The 20805-nt window shown below is 40.1% G+C and overlaps 1 protein-coding gene across 4 annotated transcripts in view; it reads left to right on the plus strand.

Annotated features, from left to right (window-relative positions):
- Nucleotides 1-20805, plus strand: part of DIAPH2 (diaphanous related formin 2) — an 857560-nt gene that overhangs the window by 652134 nt on the left and 184621 nt on the right. For all 4 annotated transcript variants that reach the window (XM_074205516.1, XM_074205517.1, XM_074205518.1 and 1 more), the window contains one exon: nt 7625-7760. In XM_074205516.1, the coding sequence (XP_074061617.1) occupies nt 7625-7760 (136 nt within the window). The remainder of the gene's footprint in view (nt 1-7624; nt 7761-20805) is intronic.

A 20805-nucleotide genomic window follows, 5' to 3' on the forward strand; every position in this document is an offset into this window, starting at 1 on the left:
CTATTTATCAGTGTGCTGTTCAAGCATGCCATCAATTAGCACCATTTAGCCATGACTGAATCCTAAACCAAAGGACAACTGTGTCAGCATTTGGTGTTCCTATCCACTAAGCAATAATGATACATAGCTACCTCCCAGTCACGGTAAAAGATTCCTGAATTATGGTTAGAAAGGCAGCATTATAAGCAACAAATGGTGTTGATGTCAGTCCATTATTTGGCAGTTGAGGGTATTTTTAACTGTCTTACCAATGGTCATTTGTTACCCTATGTTTTTAATTAAAAAATTATTTCACAAGTTTATTATTATTTATGGTTGAGATGATATTAATAAAGGTACTCTAGCCTAGTGCATAGAAAACTGGATTTAGAATCAGGAAAACCTAGATTCAAATCTTGTCTCAGTCACTAGTCATATGTCTCATAGCAAATCTCAACCTTTCTGAGACCTCTCTCTCCAAGTTATTTTAAAGATCCAGTGAGATAGTGTGTATAAGAAGTGTTTTGCTAACTTAAAAGAATTATGCAAACTTCAGCTTCTATTACTATTATTATTATTCTCTTCCTTTTTTGATGATCTTCAAATAAAAATGGCCCTGGAACAAGCCATCATCCTTTATATTTAGAGTTGTTGAACAGAATGTTGCACAGGTGGATAAAATAATTGCTTTGAGAAGTTGAATAAAAGTATTCAGATGCAACCTGCTCTAGGCTCAGTGGAAGTATCCTAGGAATAACTTCAGTTGCAGATCGAATGATGGAAATTATGTGGTTGTCATCCTGTTCCCATTTGATTTTGAACCCTTCTGATAGGTCTCTCTTTTCAAAAGTTTTCCTTACATGTAACTTGAGGATTTTGCATGTTTAGGGTCACAAAATCCATTAAAAACTGTTGATTGTAAGGTTTTTATGGACCAGTGTTACATCTGATCATAGTAGGCAAGTCTTTGGTTTGTGATAATTGCCCCAATTCTTCTTCAGTTCCAGGATATTTTGAAATATGTATGTGTAGTATGAGACCTGATTATCTCCCCATGAAAAAGAGCCCACTCCTGCTCTGTGATTTTAGCCACCAGGTTATATCTTATTCAAGGTTTGATAAGTTCAACATTTTTACAGCCTGCCACACAATATATTTCACAGTTTTTCATCAAAAGATCATAGATTGGGGCAGCTAGGTGGCGCAGTGGATAGAGCACCGGCCCTGGGGTCAGGAGGACCTGAGTTCAAATGCGGCCTCAGACACTTAATAATTACCTAGCTGTGTGGTCTTGGGCAAGCCACTTAACCCCATTGCCTTGCAAAAAAAAAAAAAAAAAAAAACAACTAAAAAAAAAAGATCATAGATTTAGAGCTGGCATTGTTTCCACTCTTCTCCTAACATAAATGGTCACTTAACACAGAAGTTTGAGTGACTTCCCCATGATCACATGGCTAGTAATTGTCTGAGACAGGATTTGAACTCGGATCTCCTTAAATCCAACCCCACCATTCTCCACTACTATATTCTGCCTCTTTCTGTCATTTGTTTTGAATATTCTACACTGATCTCTATAGGAACTTGAGATCACCCAATGAGCTATCTGGAGCAAACAAAGAAAAAGGCACAGGATGGGGTAGGTTTTGGATGAAGACCTAGCAAAGGAGAATGAGAAGGAATAGTCACTTAAAAAGGGAAGAACCAGGAGAGAGCAGTATCACAAAGAACTAGACAAGAAAATATGTAGGAGGAGAAGCTGATAAATACTGTCAAAAGCTTCAGAGTAAGCTCCTTAATTTAGTCTAGCATCATATTAAAAGAGCTGTAAGTGTGCCTACTGGAAGAAGAACACAGAGAAGTTAGCATGAGCCCAGGCAAATAAGAAGTCCAGCTTATAAATGTGCTTCCAATGAGCTCCATGCTGCATCTCCCTGCACTGAAGATTCACAGAGGATAGATGTGTCAATGTTCCAATGGGATCAGTCCAAGGAAGACAGAAGACCTCAGTAGCACCCTGCCATATGAACCCCAAGGGGAGATGGAAGTGACAGTTCTTTACCAGGGAACCTCAGAAAAGGCAGAAGACCATAGCACTGTCAAAAACAGGAATGCCACCAGGATGTCAGAAGCCCAAGATAGGACCGTGGTAAGGGCAGGTAACTGCAGAGATCTAACCACAAGTCCTTGAGCTCAGCAATGCTCTGAGTACAGACACAACAGGGGCAGGAAAACAAGATCAGGATCACATCAGGCCTGACCATTGTAAAGCCTAGAGCCTGTCCCTGCCACCAGATTCCAAAATGGGAACTGAGGCTGGAGATACAAGGAAACTGAAGAAGAGCTTAAATATTATAAAGGAAAAAAAATGTGATGGAGTTTTCTAAGAAAGAACCCTAAAAGAATAAAATGTTTCCTTAGAGGTTGTTCACGATCCTTTCATTATTAATTGTTATGGTATTTTCTCTACTATACTTCATAACTTTGTTTTTTTATTCTCATTTTGTACAAATGTTTTTTTACATTAATAAAATATTCTTGTTTAAGAGTAAATGCAATAACCCCCCCCATAAATATAAACTTGCTTGAGCAATAAAGTAAAGGGGAGAGAAAAAAATTAAAATTAAAAAAAAATAGTACTAATTGTAAGTATGGCCAGGTGGCGCAATGGACAAAGCACCAGCCCTGGAGCCACGAGCACCCGAGTCCATATCCAGCTCTGTAGACCCAACAATAACCCAGCTGTGTGATATGCAAGCCACCTGAACCCCACTGCCCTGCAAAAACCAAAAAGAAGAAGAAAACCCAAAATAAAGTAAAATAGTAATAATAGTAAGGGGGGCTGGGTGACAGACAGAGCATTGGCCCTTGAGCCAGTAGCACCCGGGTCCAAATCCGGCCTCAGACACCCAAAGATCACCTTGCTATGTGGCCCCAGGTAGGCCGCCGAGCCCCATTTGCCCTGCACCCTCCCTCAAATAATAATCATAAAAATGTGCTTCAGTCTTTGTTCCAACACCAACAACTCTGTCATGGGTGGATCACATTCTTTATAGTAAGTCCATCACAACAGTTACTTCCATATTTTTCCACTGTTGCCATTGCTGATCGCAACTCCCTCCTTTCTTATTTCTCCACTACCATGTACTATATTTTCTCTCTCCTTTCACTCTGACTCTGCTCTAGGGTTGCGGAGTGGTGCAGCAGACAGATCCCTGGTCCTGGGGCCAAGAGGCACTGAGCCCCCATACCACCCCTTAAGCCCAGAATCCACCTGGCCCTATGGTCCCGGACAGGCCTTCCAATCCCAGCCCCTTGCATGAAGTAAAAAAGAAAATGTGTTATATCTAACCACTCTCCCTCCATGGTCCATCCTCTCCTCCTTCATTCACATCCCCACCCCTTCCCCCTGCTCCCCCCTCCTTCTTACTCCAGATGCCTATACCCCATTGAGTATATATGCTGTTTCCTCTCTTAGCCACCTCTGGTGAGAGCAAAGGTTCTCTCATTCCCCCTTGCCTCTCCACTTCCATATCATTGCAATAGCTCATTGTAATAAAGAAAAATCTTGTTATATGAAATATCTTGGCCTATTCCCCCTCTCTTTTTTCTTTCTCCCATTACATTTCCCTTTTTTTTTCTTTTGCCTCCATTTTGACACCATATTTTATCTTCAAATTCAGCTTTATCCTGTGCTTCAACTATAAAAGCTCACTCTACCTGCTCTATTAATTGAGAAGGTTCATATGAGTATTATCAGTGTCATTTTTCTATGCAGGAATACATGCAGTTCATCATCATCAAGTCCCTCATATTTCCCTCCGCTCCTCCAATCTCCATGCTTCACCTGAGTCCTGTATCTGAAGATCAAACCTTCTGTTCAGCTCTGGCCATTCCAAAAGGAACCTTTGAAATTCCCCTGGTTCATTGAAAGTCCATCTTTTTCCCTGGAAGAGGACATTCAGCCTTGCTGGGTAGTTCATTCTTGGCTGTATTCTAAGTCTTTTGCCTTACTGTATATTATATTCCAAGCCCTACGAGCTTCCAGTGTAGTTGCTGCTAAATCCTGTGTGATCCTGACTGCAGCTCCACGATATTTGAACTGTGTCCTTCTGGCTGCTTGTAACATTTTCTCTTTGACTTGGGAGTTCTGGAACTTGGCTATAATATTCCTAGGGGTTGGTTTTTTGGGATCTCTTTCTCGGGGGAATCGGTGGATTCTCTCCATTTCTATTTAGCCCTCTGCTTCTAGAATATCAGGGCAATTTTCCTGTAGTAATTCTTTGAAAATGATGTCAAGGCTCTTTTCCTGATCATGACTTTCAGGTATTCCAATAATTTTTAAATGATCTTTCCTAAGTCTGTTTTCCATATCAGTTGTTTTTTCAATGAGATATTTCACATTTTCTTCTAATTTTTCATTTTTTTGGTTTTGAAGTATTGATTCCTGATTTCTGGTAAATTCATCAATCTCTCTGAATTCTATTCTTTGTCTGAAGGATTTGTTTTCCTCAGAGAGCTTTCTTATCTCTTTTTCCATCTGGCCAGTTTTGCTTTTTGCATTCTTCTCCTCCATAACTTTTTGAACTGTTTTATCCATTTGACCTAAGCTGGTTTTTACCATGCTATTTTCTTCAGAATTTTTTTGAATTTCCTTGAGTGAGATGCTGACTTCATTTTCATGTTTTTTCCTGCATCTCTCTTATTTCTTTCCCCAATTTTTCCTCTTTCTCCCTCATTTGATTTTCAAAGTCCTTTTTGAGCTCTGTCATAGCCTGAGTTCAATTTCTGTTTTTCTTGGAGTCTTTAGATGCAGGAGCTTGTGCTTCCTCGTCTTCAGACTGGGTATTTTGATCCTTCTTGGGCTCATTTGCAAAATATTTCTTAATGGTCTTCCTCTTATTTCTCTGCTTGCTCATTTTCCCAGCCTGGGCCTGGTTTTGGGGTGCTTCCTGAGCTTTTGGGACACTCCCACAAGGGTCTCAGTGTGTGAGGCTCTGTCCTCCCTCCTGGTCTGTGAATGACCATATGCGCCACCCTCTGCCACGGGGCTGAGGTGGGGGTGGCCCTGCTGTTCTATGGCGGGGCTTGGACTGCAATCAGGATCTGAATGTGGTCAGAGCCCCAGAGTCCTGTTCCGGGGGCAGAGGACAGAGCTCTGCAGTCTCTCTTCACTCCCCTCCCTCAGCTCAATGGGCTCATGCCCTGGGGTCTCCTGCTTACCTGCTCTGCCTGCTTCTGTTCCTGGATCTGGGCTACTGAAAGACCAAGCTGCTTGCTGTGTGCCCCGAGGGCTGGGCTCCATGTGCTTGCTTTCGCAGAGGTCCCCCGTTTTCCCCCCACTTTGTGCCTGGTGGTCTCAGGGGTGCAGCTCTGGAGACTCCCCGCAGCTGTGTGCTGGGGCTCCCAGCGCCCTGGGGCTGCCTCCGGGAGGCGGAAGTTCTTTCCTTCTGGCGGGCCACCCCTCTGGTGGCCGCCCCTCTGACCCTGGGGAGCAAAGCCTTTCTGCTCTTTTCCAGGTTACCTTGAGTAGGAGAACTGCCTCTCTGGGTCCCTTTGTGTATTCTGTCTCTCGAAAGTTTAGTTAGAGTCCTTAGCTTATGAGTTTTATCAGAGAGTGCCTAAGACTGGATCCTTTCTTGTTGCCATCTTGGCTCCGCCCCCCCACTTCATAACTTTGTACAGATTGAACCACTGTTGAAATTTGGAAAGTGGCCAATTTCAGCTCATTGTGAGGAAAATCTTCCAACCATATAGAGCTATCCAGCAGTAGAATTAGATGCCCGGGGAGGTGAGGTAGTGTTTTTGTCCTCATTGATGGTCTTCAAGAATGGATTGGATGATTAAGTAATATGATGTAAGAGGTGACCTGTTATTCAGGTGTAAGTTGTAATTGATGGATATTGTCCCTTTCACAAGCCAAGATTTTGTGACTCTTTAAAAGCTATTTTAAAGGCTAAAACAAGTTTTAAGCGACTCATGTAAAAAGACATGGGTTTTTTTGTGTGTTTCTTAGCAGAAGCCATATGCAAATATGCACTTGCAGTGTTTCCTTTTCTTTATGCTTTTGGACCAAAGTAATTTGAGTGATAAGACCAAAAGTCATTTCCAAGTAGGTCAATGATCAAAGGATAGAGACACATAGTTCTGAAGAGAACCACAAACTACAATCTAGATAAGAGTGCTCTAAATTGTTAATAGAAATGCAAATCAAAACAACTAAGGTTTTATCTTATATACAACAAACTGGCAAATATGATAAAAGATGACAATAATTAAAGTTGGAGAGGTTGTGGAAAGATAGGCTATTAATGGAGCTGTGCGTTTGTCCAACAGTTTTAGGAATCAATTTGGAATTATAAGAAAGTGATTAAAATTATCCAGATTCTGGGTGAATGTTTGAAGGAGGTCTGTGATTAAAAAGGCCTCACGTTTGCTGAAGTATTGACTATCAGCAATTTTTGCCAAAAATAAGGAGGAAACCAATTTGATACCCCTTGATTGGTTAAACAAATGGTGATGCATAAATGTAACAAAATATTAGTTTACTGTAAGAAACAAAGAATATGATTAAGCATAGAGAAGCATGAGGTTTGAATGAACTAATACCAAGGGAAGTAAGGAGAACCAAAAGGGGGAAAAACAATGTATTCAGCATATGAATGATTGAGAGAGCATTATTAAATGCTTAAGCAGAAATTTCAATGGCCAAGTTAGGCCCTTAAAAAAAGAAATAGAAGGGGGTATTTCTCTTTCTGCTTTGCAGAGGTGAGGGATTGTGTACATAGAATATCAGAATTTTTTGTGTTCTTTAATTTTCCTCAACTCTTGTTTTCCTCTTTTCATTCTTTCTTATAAAGGATAGCTCTCTGTAGGTGATTACACAAACAGAGATATCAATACAAGTTTTTTTTGTTTGTTTTATTTTAGAACCCTGATCTGAAAGGAACCCAATTTGCTACTGTTTCTGGTTATTTTGTGTCATCTTCTCAGATGAACTAATAGAATATTCTAATCCTCCTCTGAGCTATCAATATCTCTCTAGAACAAATGACAGTATCTTGAAATATGGTCCCCTTATACCTTGGAAGTTGCTGGTTTTTGTTAGCCCAAGAGAAAAAAAGTTTTCTGCATTTCTAATGATTTGTTTAAACATACAAAAACACTGTGATAATCACAGATATTTTGTCTCTGTAATAATATTACAGATTGCTATGTTTTCTGGATCATTAGTTATATACTTAAAAAAACAATTAGGTGTGTGATGAAATAATGAATTATTAGCAGAGTTGATTATGTTAAAGCTTCATTTTATGTTTATCAAAACATATTCTGAATTTTAGTCTGTCAAGAAGAAATGCTTTTATCAACCATTTTAATATTTGTGTTTCTCTAACATTGGGGTACCCAAGAAATGCCATCTGCAGCTTGGGTTGCTTGTATCATTTTATACTTGATGAGATATGGACTTTGTGATAAATTATTACCTTATTTTTTTTCCAAAGCACACCCATTTATCTTCAGGTAGTGGGAAGTTCCTCCCCACTCTGCACATAGACATGACTTTTTAAATCTTTAGTGCATCCAAGTTTTTGGTCCTTCTTTCATAAGTTATGAGAGCATTTGGTATTTTGTGGTTTAAATGCAGGAAGCGGTAAAGGAAAACAACAAGAGAAGAGAAATGGAGGAGAAGAGCAAGAGAGCCAAGCTTGCCAAAGAGAAGGCTGAGCAAGAAAAGCTGGAACGGCAGAAGAAGAAGAAACAGCTGATGGAGACAAACAAAGGTATGACCCTCTGTTGCAGTTATCTGACCATCACCAGGGACACTCAGAGGTCAGTGCTGACATCTGGAAGTTTCTAACTGCCACGTTGGCAGCTTAGTTTTTTCTATTTCGTATAACATTTTCCAGTTTTTTGCAGCCCTCTTCTCTCTCTCCTAAGTTCTAGTTTCCCATCACCAGCTGCCTATTAGATAGTCATTTTCAACTCAAAGTGTGCAAGACCAAGCTTATTATCTTTCCCAGTCTCACCCTTCCCTCTTCCAAACTTACCTAATATCATTGAGGGTATCACTGTCCTTCCAGTCTCAAACCCTTGCCTCTCTAGCTCTCTCTCTTCCTATCTTCATTCATGAACCAGTTCTGATTGGTTCTACCTTCACACTGCCTCTCATGTCTGTCCTCTTTCCCCCCCCCTCCAATGATCATCAACTTAGTTCAGACCCTATCTGTCACCTGAGCTATTTATTATAGTACCTCCTTCCCCTACAAATCCCTCTACCTTCAATCTTTCTACTCTCCAGTCTGTCCCACCAAAGGGAGTTTCTTAAAACACAGGTCTGGCCCTGTCACTCCTCAGGAAACTCCAGTGGTTCCTTCTTGCCTATTGGATCAAATATAAATTGATGTGTCTAGCATCCTTGGCCCCATGCTTATTATAAGCTGCTCCTTTTTATGCCCTCTGCAGTCTGATCCTTCTAAGGCTCTTAGTGTTCCTCATGTCTAATGCTCTACTTTTGACCTCCATGTTTTTGCATTATCTTTGTCTAGATCAGCCCCTCCTTGCAACCTCCCCTTGAGGTACTTGTTTGTCTTTAAAGAGCCATTCAGACATCACTCCATCATGAGACCTTTCCTGATCCCTATTCAGGAACCTCGCTTGCATTTATTTGGTTATAATTGTATGCTATCTTCCCCATTAGAATTTATAAGACAGGGCATCGAGAGCACTGGCCCTGGAGTCAGGAGGACCTGAGTTCAAATCCAACCTCAGACACATAATATAATTGCCTAACTGTGTGACCTTGGGCAAGTCACTTAACCCCATTGCCTTCAATCAATAAAAAAAAATTTAAGTAAAATAAAGAATTTATAGGACAGTGTGGTATGCTGAACAGAGGGATTTACTTGGGGGTCAGGAAGGCCTTGGTTTACTTCCCCATTATAAACACTAGGAGTAATATAACCCTTAAAAATTCACTGGAGCAGTCTGTGTTTTAGTCTCCTATTCTATAAAATGAGACAGTTGGCCTTGGTAGACTTTATAACTTCTTTTTCTTCTAAAGCTAACAATCCTATAAATGTAAAGTCCTTAAGAGCAAGAACTGTTTGCTTTTTACCTAATAATGTTATCACCTGCTTTGAAGTCTCGCAAAAACCCTGACAGGTAGATGCTAGTATTTTTGCCATTTTACAGATTAGGAAACTTAAGCAGAACCTAGCACCATGGCTGACACATATTGAGCTCTTAATAAATGTTTACTGATTTGATGAAGGAAATAATAGGTGAAGAAAATACAGAAGGATTTTCCCCTGGAAATGAGAAGACTCCCAGGGAGTTACATTCATTTTGTCAGTGAGGTACAACTTTGCAGTCTATGCTGGGGTAGGAATGGGGGAGGGCAACAGGTAGTTTCAGAAGATTTATAACCACTCATAAGACTAATTAATCAGGAAAGAGTAAAATTGGCTGTGCAACAATGAAGACCCAGCTAAGAGAAAGGAACTACTGTATGTAGTGGGTTTATTTATCATAGATGTGTAACTTACTTCATCAGTCTTTAATAGTTTCTGAGTAAAAGCAGAGAAGGTACTTGGTTGCAGTAACATCAGGTTGACTGACCTTGTCTTTTTCCTGTCTACTCTGTATTTGCCCAGTCTTTCCACTGATGTTGTAGAATGTATGCTAGGCTTGGGGGTGGGGGGGAGGATGTTTTGTAAATACGGGGCCATTTCAGTAAATGCTTTTTAATTTGATCTAATTCCATCAAGTGGCTACTAGTAAAGGGAAGCATGCTAATGGGGATCTATTGTCTTTAGTTTTAGGAGTATAGACCTACCAAATACCCTGAGTCTCAGATAGCTAGGTAGGTAGAACAGTAGATAGAACACCAGTCTTGGAATCAACAAGACTGAATTCCAATCCAGCCTCTTACTAGTGGTGTTACCCTGGGCAAGTCACTTAACCCCTTTTTGTCTCAGTTTCCTAATATGTAAAATGGAGATAATACTAGCATCTACCTCTCATGGCTGTTGTGAGGCTAAAAGGAGGTAGTGATTGTAAAGTACTTAGCCCATTGCTTGGCACATGGTAAGCCTTCCATAAATGTTATTTTATTATTACATTATTATTGTTGTTGCACTTCTGGGACTTCGATGTGTAAGCTGCAAGTATTGCTTTTCGGAGGTCATCCAGAATGGATTACTACTAAAGTCTGGCTTGTTGCCTCATTGGATAAAAGCTGCAGAAGTGCCTGTGGGCTTCTTGCTACCTGCCCACTGTAGCCATCACGCAGCAAACATTTGTTAACCACCTTTTTAACCAGCTGGGCCTGACCTGGGCTCATTTCAGGATAGTTTAGCTCTAATGCTGAGGAATAAAATGGGATACTCATAGGTCAGTCAACAGGTAACAAAAGGTATATTTCACCATGATATAGGAAGGGTATTCACCACAGATATAACTCTTTACTTGGAAAAGATGCATCTCCCTTCTTCATATAGAATTCTATCTGATCAACAGGGCAGTGGTAGTGCAGGGAAGCCAATCATCATGGCCTGTGACCACTGAGAATCTTTGTCAGAATGTACCAGAGTTAAGTCTTAATCCCTTGAGTCAATCAAGCCATGGAGGCATCTTCCTTGGCTTTTAAGAAATGATCTAGACTAGATTAACTTCAGCCCCTGGGGCATGGGCAAACAGAACCATAGCAGACATTTTACCAGCCTATTACTATGACAAACACCATAATGGACACTAGGGATGTAAAAGACAAAAATCATCCTTTCATTCCCAGGATGCTTTGCTTCAAGAGTAGGGAGACAATATACACACAAATAATTAACTATAAAATAAATACAAATTGAAAAACAAATTTTTTTAGAAATCAGGTAAGCACTTGTAGCCAGCAGAATCAGAAAAGGATGCATGGAAATCATTCAAACTGAGCCATGAAGACCTTCTGGGTGAACCTAGAGGCACCAGGGAGACTCTGGAGTGAACTGAGTAGAGATGGTGGGGTTAGAAGAATTCAAGGTGAAGGCCTGGGAGCCTGGAAATATGGTGGCATTTCCCCAGTCCCAGTAATTGGGTGAAAGTCAATGAACTCTACATTGGGGATGTTTTGAGTGAGGTGTCTTGGTGACATCCTTGTGGAACTGTCAACCAGGAGGCCAGAAATTAGGAAGGAGACTAAGCTGGAAGCCAGATGCCTGGAGATGCTAATCGAGCCTGTAGGAGCCAGTGAGATCACCTGGGAAGATGCTGGCAAAAAGAAAAAGGGAACAGGGTCCAACGCCAAACCTTCAAGGATCCTCAGGCATATTAGGAAGGATGAGTTGGCCAAGGGAGTTTGAGAAGTAAAGATTAGAGAGGAAGGAGAACCAAAAGATAAGAGGGTCAAGAAACAGTTGTGAAAGTGGAATTTCTTGGAGAAGAAAGTACATGGAAGGAGTGTCCTATTGTAGAGAAATGTTAGTAGGAATTGGCATCTTCTAGAGGAAGCTCCGGAAAAGAAGGGGAAAAGAACTCTAAGCTAAAGGGAACAATTCACATCAGAATAGGTCTTTCCTCTTGAGGGTGCAATAGAAAAGGACAGAACAAAGATGGATGGGCATGAGATAGCTCCGAGTGAAAACAGACAAGGGAGATTTCTTCCTTGTGTGAGATCAACTCCGAATTATAGAAATCAATTGATAAGTGGTGAGAGTTTGCCTGCCTTTAGATGGAATGAAGGACTCTTGCCGTCTCTGTTCCAGGATGTCAGGAATCTGTTCTTTTTCTTATTACCAGGGAAGAAGAAAGCGTTGAGACAGCAGGAGATCAAACTGGGCATCCGGGTGCATAAGTACCTAAAGCAGATTGTTTTCCCTCATGTGTGGGTGGGTGGCAGGGGGCGGAATGAGGGGAAGAAGCTGGTGTTCTTGTTAAATTAATTCCCTATACTTAGTTTTGATTAAGATGCTCTGGCGTTTTTTATTTAGGAATGTGATGGCTCCCTGGTATGAATGGTTGTTTCCTTGATAGTTTTGTTTTGAAGCACATAGTGTGACATTGTGGCCTGATGAAGAACAGTGTGGAATAGGGCTAATCAGCCAAAATGACATCGTGTTGTTCAGCAGAGGAGCATGCTAGGTAAAGGGAATGTGAGTGAACCTTGAGTCTCAACTTTGCCAATCCAAGACTCAAAGAGCTTTGCCGTTCAAGAGGCCAGAGAACCATGGGGCATCAAAAGGTGCCATATGACCAGGATAAAGCTGAACATAGGGTTATTTAAGCTTCCTCTGGCTCCTCTACTGTGCTGAGTAAACTGGTCACACTCCTAAAAATCTTCATCATTTGTTTATAGCCCATCTTTTCTACTCACTTAACAGATGTGATAGATTCTTTCCTAGATGGAAATAATGAGAAAGAAAAGCTATCGGAGTGGTTTATCATGAACTGGCAGCAGTTGGACCTCCTGGTGAGAAACCACTGGAGCACGTCTAGATTGAAGATTAGAGAATTAAAAGGAGGTTTTCCTTAGGCACAATCTGCTTGGTTTAGAACCTGCAAGAAGCTGAGGAAGGGAGAGGAGGATGAGCGAGCTAACTAACTATATGCAACCCAAGCCATCTTTAAAGTCATTTCTCCTCTCTCCTTGCTCTCCCTGGATGCTAGGAGTCCAGGTTCCAGTGAAGACAAGTATTTTACATAATGAACCTGGGTTTGAACTCCCATCCTCCTGATGCCGAGGCCGGTGCCCTATCCTCTATACCACCTAGCTGCCCTGATTAAGCACTGGGGAGTCACCTGACTGTTTTATCATGGAAAAAATGAGAAATGGAATAAATAGTTCCCGAGTTCAATGTCACAAGAGGTTTTCCACTTTCAATTGTACTTAGTTTTTTAAAAAATCTTTCAACTTATTTCCTTGTTGAATGGACAGTATCTCTGCTGATTCCATGGGCTTTTTAAATTGACTTTGTGTGCTTGACAGAACCTCAGGTTTTGCAGTCCTGAAAGCAGAAATTTGGTTTCACTTCCCAATTAAACCTCATGTCCAGAGGGTGTAGCAGCCATCCACAATTGCTCTGCAAATCTGACCACTCCTTGACTGGCTTAGTGTGACACAGAAACAAAAGATCTTGTTTTCTTGTTTTTTTCTTTAACTTTTGTTTTTAATATGTCAAAGTGTGGCTAACTACCTTTTCTAAAATGATCAAAGGCTCTGGATGGCTATCCAAATCATGGTTTTTAGTCCATGTTCATCTAAAGGCCCCAAGCATGAATGGCACATTTTCAAATAAGATTTGTGTTCTGGGCCTTCTGCTATCTTATCTCTAGATTCAAGCCAATGAAAGAGGGCCAGACACAGTTTTCTACCTTGATTAAGGCATTTACAAATATCAGTTGCAAATAATGGCATTATTCTTTTCTTTCTGAAGTGGTACACATGTTCCATGTGCTTTCTACATAAAAGAGAAGACCGTCTTTTCTATCGAAAGAAAACTAATTTTAATAATGGAGAAGGCACAAAACATAAGCCAAGCCCAAAAAGGTAGTGGTAGAAGATCAAATTAAGGGTACAGTTCATTATGGTTCATTTTACTGTTTCATTCAGGCTTTTTAAAAAGAAAAAGAATATTCTCACTTCTCAATGACTCTCCCAACCCCAGGTGAATCTTATGATATTTTGGCCATCTTTCTTCGAATCATAGATAAAAATTGCTTGGGAATGTGGAGAGTCTTGAGGCAGGCAGACTCATGAGCACTGGTCCAAGTATGAGGTGATGAGGGCCTGATCCAAGTTTGGGGCAGTGTCAGCATGTTGGAGAGATGTTGCAAAGGTGAAATCATCAGGCTTTGGAAATAATTTGGAAGTGGGGGTGGGGAATATGAGAAATTGTGTGGAATCCAGGATAACACCTAGATTGTGAACATAGGGTACTGGGGTGGGGGGGATCATGTTGCTCTCTACAGTCAGAAGGAAAGTAGGAAGGGAAAAGGCATTTTGGAGGAAAGAATGAGTTCCATTTTGGACACATTGAGTTGAAGATATCTTCAGTTCAAGATGTCTGAAAGGCAGTTGGAGATGTGAGATTGGAGCTGAGCAGAGAATTTGGAATAGCATGAGTAGATTTGAGAACCCTCAGCACAAAGATTGTAATTTAGAGAGCTGAGGAAATCAATAAATGAAATAGTCTAAAGGGAGAAGAGAAGAGAGCCCAGGCCAGAGCCTTGAGGGATAGCTAAGGTTAGAGGATATGATCTGGAGAAGGAGTCAGCAAAGGAGTCAGAGAGGAAAGAGGAAAACCAGGAGACAAGAGAAGGTGTCCAGAAAACCTAGAGAAAAGAGTGTGTCCTTGAATGTAGAGGCAAGATCAAGGGTCTGACCCACTTTGTGTGTGTCTGAAGTACAGTGTAGGAGTAGTTCATGGGACATTGGAGGAGACTTTGGAGTATTTGGAGGAGAATCACTATAACCAAACCCCCTGACAGTTTGCACTGAGAACATACAAATTGGATTATTAAGTTTTGAAATCCTTGTGATGTACAAGGTAGATGTGTGCCTTACCTTGGTGAAGAGAGATACATGCTATTTGACAATTAGTAGGGGAAAATGTCCCTTAGGTTAAAAACCACAAAAGACACGTTGCTTTGTGGGAGTGGGCGATAGCTGGAGCAACTATACTCTTACTCAGTGATTTCTCCACTGTAATCTTTGACAAACCACCCACTGTCAGGATCCCATAGAGCTGCAAGTAAGAACAGTAAGATATATTGAATTGGCATGTAAAATTGTACACATTCATCAGTGGGGAACATTGTAGAATGTAATTATCCATTGCAATAATTGTGGAAAGGAGAAAAAATGCTTATTTTTATGCTCTCGATTTGATCAACTGAGCTCAGAATTAAGTAACGATAACATTGAAACCACACTACTAGAGAATTATATTCCCCAGGAAATACAAAGAAATGTTTTCATATGTGTTTTTTCCAATAGAAAATAAGAAATCAAAAAGTATAGGCAATGATCAAATCATAAATACTCTTATACTTGTTAATAATAAAAATAATTGCTGTCATTTAAATAATACTTTGTTTTACAAACCACTTTGCTATGTCACCCTGACTCACAGCAACCCTATAGATATCATTACTCTCATTTTATAAATGAAGAAACTGAGTCTCAGGAAACTTAAGTGACTTTGAATGCAAAAGCCTCATGAATAGAGATTTATCATACTATCACTCAACAAAAAGAACAGCAGATGTAAGGGTTGCAAGGAAGAAAGACAATAAGAGGCTATAAGGAATGTGTTACAAGAAATTTTGGTTTAATGAATCCTTTATTTTATCCTTGTAAATATTTCCTCTATGAATACATAACAGGCTCTCCACATCTGACCATTCCCTGCCTTTCTTTTCCATGTCTTTCACTTAATCCCCATAGATAACCTTTTGCCATCTTGAATGACTGAAGACAATTCCCTGGTTCCTTTAATGGTTTGGGTGAACTAGTATATTTCTTGGATTGTCCAGCTGTCTCATTAATTAACCTCTTTATGGAGAACATATATGACTAGAAAATGCAGTAGACTTTTTCTTTGTTAAAAATGTATTGCTGTGTTTCTTTTTATCATGACCTTTCTTTTTGTACATGTCCCTTTCCCCTCCTTTCCCCAGAAAACCATCCTTTATAACTAAGAGGGGGAAAAGCAATTTAGAAAAACTAATCAGTACATGATATGATATGCAGTGATCTATATCCAATCCCTCTTCTCTACCAAAAAGGTTAGAAGGTAATATAAAACAGATCTGAAGACTGACTTTGGATTCTGAGGATCTAGGTTCCCATCCTGAACTGTGATTCTTATGATCCATGTGAACCTGTGCAAATCATTGAACCTCTTTCATCATCTATAAAATGAGGCTAGACTAGATGTAGGTGGCCTCTGAGATCCCTTCCATCTCTGTGTACAGTATGAACATCTGATATTATGAAAGTGTATTCTGTGTCTTCTTCAGAACCAAATTTGGTTCTTGGATACAACCTCCAGGTGTCATTTTTGTTGTTGGTAGTGGTGTTTTGTTGTCATTTTTGTCTCGTGTTTTCCTACTTAGCCTGATTTTACTTAGCAGTTCATTTAAGTCTTCCCACGCTTCTCTGTATTCATGTTATTTATGGTATTTTACTGTAGTTTTCCATGATATTCATGTACTGCATCTTGTTTCTCCATTCCCTAATTGATGAGGCTCCACTGTGTTTCCAGTTCTTTTGTATTTAGGTGACTCTTTAAACACTAGTCATTCTTGTTCAAATGCCCCAGCTTGTTTCCTCCTTCTCCCATTCATCTTTCCATTGCTTTTTAGATTCCTTGTAGTTTTCAATACTTTCGTCATGCATGACATCAGGTCACAGCTCCTTCCACTGAAGTAGATCACAGCTTTGGGATATTTTGTTTTGTTTTGTTTTTCAGAAAAGATATAGCTGAAAAATGGTGCACCTGTTGCTGTTTGTGATGAGGTGCTCCAATGTTATGTAGGGTTAACAGATCTGCCATTCTTGATTTTTGAAGAGTGCCAAAATAGCAACATTTTGTTGAGATTTAGGGTGCAGTGTGACTGACTATGTCTGATCAGACTAATGTGAGCTCAGAAAGGTCTACCAGAGGTCAGTCAAATAGGTCATCGGTATAGGAGTTCTTGCCCTTAATAGAATATGGCTTCAAGAACTTTATCTCACCTTCGCACTGTCATAAAGTCTCAGAAGGTCTTCCCCCCCAAAACTGCACTGTTTTATGGTTTTCTACCATTTATTATATTGATGATGTAAATACATACAGACTTAAGCTACTTACTGTAGCTTCAATAATACTCAGGACCCCAAACAAACTTACATGGTGTTTTTAATAACCCTGTATAATCTGCTGCTCCAACAGTCAGTATTGTATATGTATATGTATTCATATGTGCATGCAAATATGCATATACATGGATATGTAGGTATCTACTTCTGTGTAGTGTTGTAGAGAGCTGGATTCATTTTCTCCTGCTGTGTGACTCTAGGCAAGTCCCTTAACTTGTCAGGACTCTAGGCAACTCTCTTAGAGTTTAAATTGTTGTGTTCTCCATTCAGCCTTTCAGAGCATAGTCAGTCCCTAACCTTTTGCCCTTCTTATCAAAGGGCTCCTCAAAATCACCCCCTAAGTGATCTAACCAACATGCTGGAGGACCAACTTCCTCTGAGTCTTTAAACATACTACTTACTGTACTACACCTTGGAGTTTTCCTCTCTTTTTCCTTCATCGTGTTGCATGATGGATGCCACTGTCTTTTTGGGGACTCTCCTAGCTATCTGCCCTTGCACTGGCTGGCCCCCATGCATGGAATGCTCTCTTTCCTTATCTGTCTATCCTCTAATTTCTTGGCTTCCTTCATGAACCTCTTTCATTACTACCACCCTCGTTCAGCCTTCTGCTTTTCAGGGCCCTCAGCTGCTCTAGGTCTTCCCTTCTCATCTTACATCTCCTCATCTGAACTCAAATATACATATATAACCCTTAATAGACCAGAAGTTCCATGACACCAGGGACTGTTAGGTTTTTTTTGTCTTTGCAACCCTGCCTTTGGCTCCAAGGCTAACCCACAGTAAGGGCTTCATATTAAGATGCTAGTTGATTTAGTTCATGCCTCTTTGTCTATCAGATGGTAACTTATGAATAGCAGATTAGGGGCAGGACAGTTCCCAGATAGCCATTGGGAGGGCCAAGAAGAAACACTAAGCAGTGCTTGCACTAATGAAGATTGACAATCATCAAGAAATAGTATAACATCATCATATTCTCACACATGCACACACACACTCACACATGAAGCTTGATCCATTTTCCTCGGTTAGAATTTTTGCACGTACTTCTTGTCCTTTGCCTTGCACATCGTCTCCAAGAGCCTATGTGAGTTTGTGGAATGCTTTGAATAGGAGCTTCAGATGTGCATGCTGATGCTTGGTGTCGACTCATTTATATTTAAAAATGAATGTGAGAAAAGATGTGAATAGTGTTAGACTGGGTTTTGATCTCATTGATGCAATGAGAGGGAACTGCTGCTTCAGTGAAGGGATGACACCTTCTGTGCAGCCTAGAACTCTGAATGGTGAAGAATGGGCAGATCTCTCTCATAGGCAGGCCTTGATTCCAAGGCTAGCTCTCTTTGCACCATATCCAAGGTTCTCACTATGTGGTCCGGGGATCCTTGGGAGGGCCCTGAGACTCGTTTAAGGGGTTCATCATAATAGCATATCCTTTTTCCTTCCAATGAGTATTGCTGGATGTAACCCATAGAAGTACAAGTTCAGGAATTTTTGTGAGGGTAAGGGAATCCTGAGGCCCTCAATTTGGAGAAGCTCTGCCCTCTACCATGTTGACTTTGTCTAGCTTAGGCACACTGTTCGATATGAGCCTCCATTTCTGGAGTGCTGTATAGTTGAAGGTGGATTTGAGGACCACTCCGAGAAGAATGGGAAGGAAATTAATCATGTCTTGCATAATAAATTGATTCAGTTCTTAAATTAAGCAGTCTTCCAAAGGATACAAATGTTCTCTGTTTAGAAAAGTTGAGAAAATAACCAGGAAGCTTTTTTTCAAGGATGTTAAAATATAAAAGTAATACTTGAAAAACAAGCTCTCAAAACTGCAAACTCCAACTTTAATTCTGATGCAAATGTTATTTAATCAGGAGCAGTTTTGCTCTTCATTATATCTGATTACCGTGGCAATTAGAATCACCTTTTTACTACTAGCACAAGGATAAAGAATGAGCTGTCTCAGTCAGACTTACTAATGAATCCATCTTTTGAAACCATATTAACAATTTTGACCACTGGAGCTGGAAAGAATCTGAATTAGACTTCACTCAAGTAGTTGATACCTATTTTGCATTTCTAAATTGTCTACCTTTAAAAAAACTAAATCACAACAACAAATTGAAGCATAGACTAATGCTTTGCATATTAAAAAACGTATCTGATCCACCCTAATCAGAACTGTGTTGTTTGTGTATTCTACCACTTTAGGGAACCAGTGACAGACATATATTCTGAAAACCCCAAATAATGGTATTCACTCATTCTTTTCATACCTTCATGGGGATCTCTTTCTGGAAAATCCTACAAGTTACGAATGAGTAGCTCAACCTGTTCCTAAGCTAAGGACCTCAGTTTAAACAAAGGATTTAGTAAAAGACCATCCAAGAATTTGAACAATGTAACCTTTGCTGACTCCCTATCTGTTTGCCTAAACTGTCCTACTACCTTCAACTGGTATTTCAAGAAATGCAAATGTATTCAATATGAGTCATTTCCTAGACCTCTTTTGAAGGGAAACTTTTCATTTTTTTCCCTAAACTTAGCAGAAAGTAATGATTTTGTTTGGATTATTTGAGATATTGATAAACTAAGAACTCTTGTAGATTTATTTTGGGGTATAGGAGAGCAATTCTTTATTATAGATGAATATATTTCATTTTTGTAACATTGTAAAGTGACACATTAATGATGAAAAATCACACTTAGATAAAAGTGTTCATTTTTTGGGGACAAAAAGATATTCCATTATCAAGGATCTTTCCATTTTTTCAGTTGTTTTGTAGTTACTTCAGTGTGGTTAGAAGTAGTATATCTCACATCACCAGACTTGAATTTGAATCCTGGCTTTGTCACTGTGTGACAAAATACTTTGGCAAATCATTGAATCTCTTTGGGTCCCACTTTCCCTTGATGTAAAGTGAGGAGGTTGGACTTGAAGACCTAAGGGTTCAGTTCTAGGTCAAGTTGTCCTGATATCCTATCTTGCCCCTGGACCCAGATGACCCTGGAGGAGAAAGTGTGACTGGTGACTTAGAACAGCTCCCTTCACTCAAATCCAATTCATGTGCTTGTCATGGCATCACCATCGAAAATAAAGGACAAACATTGGTGCTCATGGTATCCTATCCACTGATGGTTATCTTGACCCATTCTTATCCTGGTCGTTCCATTAATAATCCTTAAAGACAGAATTCCTCAAGCTGACTTGCTTCTGGTAACATGGTGTGGGTACCAAGGAAGCCTTCTATTACGGAGGGTGTCCAACAGTTCTCACATTCGATTTCTTTGCTAGTAGTCAGTCAGTGAACTTTTATTAAGCACCTGTGTGTGCTTACTATGGTAAATACTGAGGATACAAAGAAACATAGGAGACAGCCTCTATTTTCAAACTCACATTCTAATGGTGGAGGCAGCATGTAATAAACACACTCGCTATCTAGAGTAGAAAAATTGAAAAAAATCAACATAGGAACGAAATTAGAATTAAGGAAGATTGGGAAAGAATTCCCAGAGAAATGGGGGTGGTTGGGTGGTTGGGAAGGGTCACTAGGACTTGAAGGATTCCAGGGAAGCCAGGAAGTATGGAAGAGGAGGGAGAACAGTTTCCTGCATGGGGTGGGCAACCAGTGAAAATGGCCAAACTCAGGCAACAGCCAAAAAGCCAATTACATTTCACTGCAGAATTTAATTAAATGGGGGAGTATAGAAGAGGGATGTGTATGGTATAATGTATAAGAAGGCTGAATCCCAAATAGAATGTTTTATAGTTGATCCTGAAAGTGATATTGAGTCACTGGAGTTCATTCAGTAAGTGATGGGGGGTGACATAGTCACAACTATATTTTTAAGAAGTTCACTTTGAAAGCTGACTGGAGAATTAACTGCAATAGGAAGAGACTTGAGATAGGGAGATCAACCATCAATTTCTCTCAATAGTTCAGGTGTGAGATAAGTCTCCACAGAGTGGACACTGTGTCAGA

This window comes from Macrotis lagotis, chromosome X (assembly GCF_037893015.1).
Source record: "Macrotis lagotis isolate mMagLag1 chromosome X, bilby.v1.9.chrom.fasta, whole genome shotgun sequence".
Classification (NCBI taxonomy): domain Eukaryota; kingdom Metazoa; phylum Chordata; class Mammalia; order Peramelemorphia; family Peramelidae; genus Macrotis; species Macrotis lagotis.